The 9,403-nt window shown below is 38.2% G+C and overlaps 1 protein-coding gene across 4 annotated transcripts in view; it reads left to right on the top strand.

Moving 5' to 3' along the window:
• The window catches only part of LOC135208409 (uncharacterized), a 224,592-nt gene extending 218,322 nt beyond the window's left edge, over positions 1 to 6,270 (top strand). For all 4 annotated transcript variants that reach the window (XM_064240546.1, XM_064240544.1, XM_064240545.1 and 1 more), the window contains 3 exons: positions 1 to 1,598; positions 1,774 to 1,911; positions 2,838 to 6,270. The exon at positions 1 to 1,598 is cut by the window's left edge and continues 497 nt beyond it. In XM_064240546.1, coding sequence (XP_064096616.1) covers positions 1 to 1,598; positions 1,774 to 1,911; positions 2,838 to 3,035 — 1,934 coding nt within the window. In that variant the 3' untranslated portion in view covers positions 3,036 to 6,270. The remainder of the gene's footprint in view (positions 1,599 to 1,773; positions 1,912 to 2,837) is intronic.
• Positions 6,271 to 9,403: the final 3,133 nt, after the last annotated feature.

Raw genomic sequence — 9,403 nt, 5'->3', positions numbered from 1 at the left:
TAGCTCAACATCCCCAGTTTGTCAAAGCAATTGAAATTGGGATGCGTCGAACAAAGTCACTGGAAACAGTACAGCAACAGCAGCCAGCGCTACATAAATCTGGATCTTCAACAGTACCTCGTCCTATTTGGCCAAAAGTCAGTAATCTTGTTCAGAACCCTAAGTGCCAAGGTAATAAAAATAACATGTTGAACAAATTGCGAGAATCTATGTCTGTTGAGGATAATTTGCATTTACAAGAACGAATCCCAAGTCCAGTTGACATAGTGAAACAGGATGTAAGGTATGTAACGTCAATACATGTAACTCCAAAGCGCCCTCTTTCTCGTGCCAAGACGTTCGCTCCAGGACAACCAAAAATAGAACACAGGAGTGCCAATAATCCTTTTAGTGAAAATTCTTGGGACACTACTATCTCTAGAGGCATAAGACAAAATAAAGATAATAAAATGGAATCAAACGTGTCTCGTTATTTTGGTGGCACTCATCAGAACCCAGATTATAATCTACTTTCCCTGCAACCAGATTCATTGGTAACAGAAGACACACTAAGGATGATGAGGTATGGAGTAGAAGAGGACCCTTTGGAAGAGGAAAATGAACTGCCTATTCATGTTGTTGAGCAAGAAGTTCCTGCTCCACTTCCAGATTTTAGTCAGGTTATATATACTAGAGGCCTTTATGCAACGTTGACTAGGGCTGCCTCTCTTAGCACCAAAGATATCGTTAAACCACCTTATAAAACTAGAAGTCTGAGTTTGGATATTTCTGTTCCTTATCACAAAAGTAGTGCCAAAAAGAAAGGACTATCAGCTATGAAGGGTCTATGGGAAAGAAGTGGGCTAAAGACAAATGGTAGAAAACTAATTGTTGATGTTAATGATTTGCTTGACAGTAGTTTAGATGAAAACGATGGCAATCATAGTAGTGTCGAGAACCTTCGTAGCTTCCAGTCAACTGTCATGAACAATGCCATGAAGTCTCCCCGCCAAGGAAATAGCATGAATTCCACAGATACTCACAACTCACTTATCTACGAAGAACCAATTGATTACAACAACAGAAATACTAGTCAACGATTCTCAGGAACTATGGAATCAAGGTTTTCTGATACCTATGCTGAAATCAACGACAACATTGGTGCAGGTATTGATAACCCAGCATTTCTTGATGACAGTGGACAAAGACCATACTTTTCTCCTGTTGTCTCGTCACCTTACCATAAGAAACCTAGGTTTTTGGATCCTGAGAAACTTGCTGAATTTCAGAAAAAAATTAGTGAGAAACTCCAGGGAGCCCCTCATCACAGAACTCAGTGGCTGGACTTGGATGAGATCGTTATTGAAGGTGCTGTAGATAAGCAAGAACGTCGTGTTAAATTTACATCAGACACCATTAATCCGGGAAGTCTTGAAAGGAATGGCAGGGGAACCATAGTACCTGGTGGAGCTGTCAGAACTGTACATGAAGCAGACATACATGGTTTGAGTGGAAGACAGCTTCCAGAACTGACACTAGAACCATCCCATCTCCTTGATAATATAAAAGGTCACAAAAATATGTGGACATCCTCTGAAAGCTATAGAGACAGATTTCAGGTAGCTATTTGTTTTTGACAAGTTTTTCTTTTTGTAAAGAGTTCAGTTTTTACACTTGTATTATACTGCAAAAAATTGTCTTAGCCACCATACATTTACACAGAAGCTGTTCTACATATAAAATTAAGTAGCAGTTTGATAAACGCCTAAAATCTCTGTAACCGATCATTTCCAGGAAGCCCCAGCAGGAACCATAGGTCGTGGAAAACGACAGCAACTGTGGGAGTCTTATTACGGTTCAACCAGTTCTTTTGATCGGACGCTTCCAAGACGCCTCGCTCCTCACCCCAACAGCCAGGCGCCTATTTGTGGAGTAAGTCTCAAAATGCTGCTTTGTAGTGAGTCTCCCCACTTTTGAAACATTTGAAAAAAAATTCATCACTAAATCCCTCAAAGTAAATATAATGAATTAAGTGTCTCTATCGATAACCTATGCTTGTGCGCTCTCTCTATATAGTCATAATATTTCATTCTTTACTGTATTGTTCCGCATGATTTCCACAAGTACTGCCCAAATTTTAAAACACTTTCTCTCATTGTTTAAGATCTGTCTTCAATTACATATGAATTTTACGTCAGTTTAGCGTCAAACATTTCTCATAAATAGGGTTTCACAGTAGGTTTTAAAAAAGGATGATCGGTATTCTACCCTGAACTGACGGTACCAAATTGACATTAACGAATAATATAGAGCCTGTTTCTACATTCAAGTATAAATGATTGTAGGTCCTCTACAGAATCTTTATCGAGTAAAGTTAATGGAAATCGAAAGCAACAAACGCTATGATTTTGAAGCTCCGTCCCCTTTCTAAGAGTTGCCAGGTGTGGCATTATTGAACAATATATGTCCAAAGATTTAAAAAAAAACTGTATCATAACTTTCCTTGCCGAGTGTACCCACTCATTCTTTTATTCTATTAATCGTTTATATATTATTTCCTCATTTTGGGTGCTTTGTTAATAAAATTGCAATAGAAATTTAAATTAAAACCAGAAAATCCATAAACTCTGTTAGTCAATAACCTTCTTTTTATTCTTTCTTTTCAATGAAAGTGACAGCCATAATTTCTCTCTTGATCCCCGACCCGATGCTTCGATATCAAATCAGACTCGGAGCAGTGCTTCTGGAGAAGTATGCCTGTTACCTACATCTGTGAAATAATTTAATTCTTTTCATATAGATAAATCAAGCCAGGACTGTAAGTGGAGTATTATTTAAAAAACCTTTTTCCTTAACAGAAAATGAGCGACTGCCACGATTTCACACTAGATCTCCGAAGATCGCACAAGCTGAATATTCGTTCAGCTGCGCGGCAGAAGCGTCGTCGATGCTACGTGATCATCCTCGTGTTCGTTGCTTTCGCTGTGTTTGTCGGGATGGTGGTGGTCATCTCGTGGTACAGCACCAGAGGAGAGAAATTTTTTGGACCTCTCTGAGAAGTTACTGCGGTTCATCACATTCTACTGGACCCACCTGGTGGGCTATCTTTGGTCTAAGTGGAAAGATGGTTTCAATTAAGTCTGTTAACCGTTTTCGTAATGACTTTGACTGCCAAGTGTGTGCACTGAAAGTGTCAAGGAAAAATATTCTTTCAATTATACATCGTTCAGAGACTAAGTTTTAGGTCCTTATCCGAGGGAAATCTAAAACTTCCTGGAACCAGAACCCAGTTGACTGATTTTAACGACTGATTGAAAGAATTACACTTCTGAAAGCGTCATACAATTGACGATGTACATTATTACATTTATACATTAGGAAGACTGCCCGACTGCGAAATGAAGTGATCTAGGAGAGAAGCTGTGTGAGGTTGTTTGATAGTGCAACATCGGTGAAATGCTACTGTGAGTAAAGTAGGTATACATTATTCGAGGAGATAAATGCAAGGGAGTGTGACGAAATGTAAATATACAAGCTCTTGATGGTATGAACTAAGGTAAAATGTCCAAACATGTCTACCCTCCCCGCATACATTTTTGTACATTACTCTAGCAGCTTTTAGTCCCGTAGGCTGAAATAACTACCAGACAGCTCGGTTCCCAACAACCTTGTGACTATTTTGTACCATTTAAGATTAGAGGTGGCAAGGATGCAGTATTTTACAGTCCAGAGTGACTTGTTGATAGTACATTAGTGTCTTTTCCCTCACTCTGTGCAGTGCTAACTGGGAATCGTGTACAGTGTCAGGCGTTTCTTCCAGTGTCAAACTATTTTTTCTGTAAATAATACTTTGGTAAATTATACCTAATAGTTTAAGGATATTTTGAGGATGTTTGTTAAAATGCGGAATTATCTGTTCTTTATTCCTACAAAGCGTTCAAGAAAAACGAACGGTGAGGACATTGTGGTTACCACCGGAAATTGCAGTGGGTTACGTGGGTTTTTGGACGTTACAGTTTTCTATTGCTGCAGCAAGTTTATTTAGTTGCAGATGTGTCGTTTATTTGATCATTTCTTAACATTTTTATTAAATTTAAATTTTTTGGGCCATTTACTCTTCGGTGCCAAAGATTCAGTTCTGCTATATCTGGTGACCATTGGCAGCTTTTTAAATATTTTATACCAGTCATTTTTTAATCCCATTCAATTTCCGTATTATATTAATATTTCAATATCCTTAATCCCGAAACAGTCTGTTGATGCAATAGCTTGCTCATAGGCATACTGACATTTCCCTTAACTTCTTGTCAAAAGCGCATTTGCATCTTCCGTAACTTTTCCGTCGCCCTACCACCTACTCTTATTTTGACCCCCTGTTCAAATCATCGCAGCTTCTCTGGATTAGCTTATTTTCTGAAGGGTGGTGCGTGCATGAAACGCTGACGAAAGTGATGAAGAGGAACTCTTCAGTGGAGCAAATTGAGCAAGTTTGTGAATACTTCAGATGAGGTTAATTTACGCTCAGATGATCGAGTAGGCAGTTTTGGTCATAGTTACTGTACAGATAATTTGGCCCGAAGAATCATTTCTGAATTTGGAATATCCCTCAAATGATGTTTTTGAATCTGTTTTCAAACATCAAGACTGTTAAATGTTGATATTTTTTTCATTTTACAATTAAGTAATTGTATTGTATAAGATATTATGTAAATGAGGTGTAGTAGAGGCGCTATCTTTGTCACAGAACTATTTTAAAGTAAATTTCCCACAAGTTTTGGAATCTGAATGCTTTCCATCTAATTGTTATAATTGCTAATGTACTAACTATCGGCCATGATAATAATTGTCATTATTATTCAAATTATGCTCACATCTATATAAGGTAATTAAAAAGGCTTACTGAGTAAGTTTTGCCAGAATAAAATGCCTTTAGGTGAAACAGAAATGCAGAGACGAGAGGATATAAGCTACCAGAACACTGATGACAATAAGTAATGAGGAACTCAAGCAGACGAACTGTTCATGGTCCGATATGAAGTACATTCGCCACTGTATATATCAACAGAATCTTTGGTCGATTCAAAATCTTCACATATATAAAAAAAAATCATCAGGCTTACTATCTTGAGGCTCCAAATATCGGAATGGTTTCGTTCAGGGGTCCACAACAAGCCACACGATTCCCTTTAAATACGCTACCACACTTGAGGTCCCTTAGTTAAAAGCTCTTGCAGGCATAAGGTCCGGTTAATCTCCACCGCCAAGCAGGCGGAATGTTTCATAGTCATTAAAGAATAGAATTTCATCGTGGAAAAATATAATTTCGAAGAATATATTGATGAGAATAAGCTTCAGTTTTTCACTTGAATCCTTTAATCTGGCATCAGTAGATTTGTGAATGTTATCCATCTTTCCGTAGAGGAGACAGGAGAAAAAGGGTCGAATGAATTCTACATTTCAATAAGTGTAGATTAAACAGTGTATGATGCTCTGAAAAATGTTACTGCAACCAGAGATGGCAGAGTTTTGCTGTCAGTTTAGTGTTACACCGAATGGGAGGCTGGAAAATGTTCGGCTGAATGTCGTCTGAAGTATGTGGCTGGATTCTTGCTAATCTATTAATGTATCTGCGTTTAAAACACTTTTATGTGCTGTACTTTTATACTTTTACAGTGCTGATATTTAGTCATTCTTTTTACGAATGTTGTTATATCTCTAATATTTTTATCGACCTACTTTTGTCATGTATTTCTTGAATGTCACAACGTTTGAAGTAGTTTGTTGCATATATATCTCCAAAATGTCTCATTGCGCATATCGTTTAGAATTAAGAGAGGTATTCAGTTTTCTTCCAGATTTTTTTGTACTCAAAGCTATTAAAATTGTCTGTGTTTATGTAATCCAATTTAGAATACTCATGACGATGACACGGGGATAGCCATAAGATGATTATGACATATCTTGCCGCTTTGCACAGGCTATCACTTACAAAGTGCTGTTGGACGCACAGAAACAGGTCTTACTGTGATTTTGCTATTTGCCTCTCCATTGTCTTTTCCCTATCTTAATTTAAACATGTCTATTTGGAAGGAAGAATCCCAGCGACAAAGAACAAGAGGGACATTTTAGGAACCGTAATTTTTGTTAGCCTGAAAAGTTCCACAAATCGTCAGCTGTTTTGCGCAGAATGTGTAAGTTTTTTCTTTTGCGCAATGGATGTATAACGGTTAGTGATATTGTGTACATAAAACAGTTTTGTGCTGTCAGCTATAATAAATTCATATAATTCTGCATTTAGTTTTACTCCTTTGGTCACAAGTGAGATCTTATTGAATAACTAATTACTTAATTGTCTGATTTGGTAATGAACTGGAGTCCGTACTGACACAGGGTGAGTACACTATAACATTGTTGTTATAGTTTTAGAGCCTGTAAATACGTTGCCCCAAGATTGTACAATAAACTTTCACTTGATACTAGGGTTTAAGAATATAAAGTCTTCCCTCAAAAAAAAACCTGAAGAATTCCTTATTTTCCAGATTATTATGATAAGTCAGATTTGACTAATAGTACTCCTATGATTCTTTGCCACCTAGACCCATGATGTCGTGGTCTCTGCCCACTGAGGTTGGTTTAGAACAAAAGAACTGAGGGTCCCATTGACGCATTTAGTGGGGCCAGATAAAAGTCCACTTTCAGCAACAGAACTTCGAAGCATTTTCCCTAACTGGGAAAAAAAAATATTGAAATGTGGGGTTAGGTTACGCCCAAGTAAAATGGGAACAAACTTGATGAAGTGTTTTTGGTGAAGGGTCCTGTGCAAGAAGTGTTAATGGCTTTTCATTCTGAAGTTGTTGGACGTGTACTGAGAAAGTGGATGGTCAAGCCGCTATTCAGGGCAGCATGAGACCAAATGGTCATGGAATTATAGAAAGACACCATCGTAATATCAAGAGGATGAATGGATGAGGCAATGTTTCTCCCCAAGAAGCAGTGAGTGTATTGGTACGATGTCAATCTAAAAAAAAATATATATATATATATAGATCCCACCTGTTCGGCAGTTGTTAGTTTCGTTGTGAGTGTGGGTGGGTGGGTGGGTGTGTTTATTGGTACTACAGACTTAGAAAAAACACAGGAGAAACCAACAAAAGTATAAAGGTAGGCGAGGAGGTATAGGTAAAACTTCCAGAAGCAAAATTCACATCGAAGTGGAAGAAAGAAAAGGGAACAGGCATAAATAAGAAAAAAATGCGTATAGTCTAATATTAATGGAGGTACCCCTCGTCCACGGTCTATCTGGACTGTGCCCTCGTCACATACCAGATATTCGCCCTGTAGTTGAGCTTGAGGAGAGGACTCAGGATTGTGAGAGAGTACCTGAGGATGAAGAGGAGGTGGAGGATGCCCAATGTCCAGCTAAAGATGAAGAACCTCTTGCGCCTGGAGAACACAGGTCAGGTCAGCAGCAGAAGAGCGCAGGTACCCACAGAGGGTTAGGCGTCCTTTAAAAGGGTGGGTGGTAATGAGATTGGCTCATGAAATTTGCCCTTGTTTTGTAGTAATTGGTTCATTTTGTTGAATTTTGTATTTGGTTTCCTTCATTTGTTTTTGGTTGTTTTGGAGTCGGTGTACAAGGTTTTAGAATTATTGGCTGCTATTTCTTTCTGGAAACCCTGCTGATCATACTGGAGTGGCAACCGTCGATTGGGAGGTTAGGTATGGCCAGTGGGCCTGTCGGAATTTTAAAAGGTGTCGTGGATTTAGGCACCGCCATCTTGAATTCAAGATGGCGGTGGTTTAGGTAGGTCGTGAGGCGCTCTCCGGATATTGTGTCGGCTTCTGTAATTAGTTGTGTGTCCATTCTTCCATCGTAATATGGTAAGAGTTTACAGTGAGTTTGAGAGAAATTGAGTAAGATGAAGGGAAATATTGCTGTCCGATAATGTTAGAATTGAAAAAAAGGGGGAGGGGTGTTACGGGAGAGGGGGGGGGACAAGGGGCTGACTTTAGAAAGAAAAAGTTGTGGATCCAAGTGTCGTGTGGAGAAAGGCCGCCGGATGAAATGACTGATGGAGGTTGTAGTGCAAAAGCCAAGAGGTGAAAGAAAGTTCGTATAAAAATAGAGGGAAGATTCCAAAGTTACGAAGAGTGGTTACATTGCACAAAGGATTTTCCAGAGGTTTGTCTTTATGATGACAACTAAATCACCTTTGCAATTTTCCACTCCGATGTCATATTTGACTGCAAGGGGTTAGACGTGTTGCAGAGAGTTACTGTGCAAATACGAGTACCCATTTGGGGTTTTTTTATTACTGTTATGCTGTAGCTACTGACTACATTTGCTAAATATCTAATAAAAGTTAAAAGAAAAATTCAGTTCACTACTTTTTTGTCGTCTTGGTAGCCGTAGTTATAGAAGAAAATCACTTGAAAGCGATAAATTATCGCAATGACTATAATAATGTGCAATTCATATGTACCTTACAGAATGTATTTTTATATCTCTGTAGCTTTCGACGAATTTTATGTCTGAAAATTTCAGCCTCGATTTAACCAGGGCCTTCCTTAACTAACCTCGCGTGATAACCGAAAAGTGAGTGACAGATAAATGTTTGTGGTTGCTTTGCAAAGTATGTAATATGAGCTGCAAGTCTAAACGGGAATTGGTTAAACGGTGAAAAAAACAGCAGCCGAAGAAGCACAAAGATTCACGGATTAACGAATAAAGTAAGACATCGTGATACATGTACACTATCACAGCCAGTGAAAATAGTCATACTACGATTAGTCGGCTCCATGGCATGCTTTTGTATTTATTGTAGTTATTTTGAAATGCCTGGTTTCATTAATGAGTTGTGCTCTTCCCCAACTTTAGAGGGGAGATAATCCATGTTTTTTTTATTTATCACTTACAACGATTGTGGCACAAAAATTGCCAAAATAATTATCATAAGATAATCCCAGTTACGACATCTACCTTCCCCACTGCTATTTCTTAAATCGACGGTCAATCGCGGCTTCACTATAATCCGGTATTAGTTCTACCTAGCTTCAGATGGTAACTTACTGGTTAGCACGACATTACTCTTTTTACACAAGTAAACTTAAAGTATGATAGCCGATCTATGTAAAACATTTATGCCTTTGCATTCTTGGTTTACCTACATTTGAATACTATAGTTTTAAATATCAGTAACTTTTAAGATTCTAAGTGTAACTGCTAATAAAAAAAAAAATATTTTTGAGAAGCTTACACTTAATATTATAGCTTCGTCTGTTTCTGAAAATATTGGTGTCTTACAGAAATGTCCTCGAATGTTTCATGATGAAGGCAGATATAGCGTCTAAGTGCTTTAACTCTTCCCTTCTTCCTTGTTTGGTGTACCTACTTTTAGCCAATGTTGTTTCCGGGTGCTGACAC

The sequence above is a fragment of the Macrobrachium nipponense genome, chromosome 35 (genome assembly GCF_015104395.2).
Source record: "Macrobrachium nipponense isolate FS-2020 chromosome 35, ASM1510439v2, whole genome shotgun sequence".
NCBI lineage: Eukaryota > Metazoa > Arthropoda > Malacostraca > Decapoda > Palaemonidae > Macrobrachium > Macrobrachium nipponense.
The sequence above is the reverse complement of the archived record's forward strand: the minus strand, read 5'-3'. Positions and strand labels throughout refer to the sequence as shown.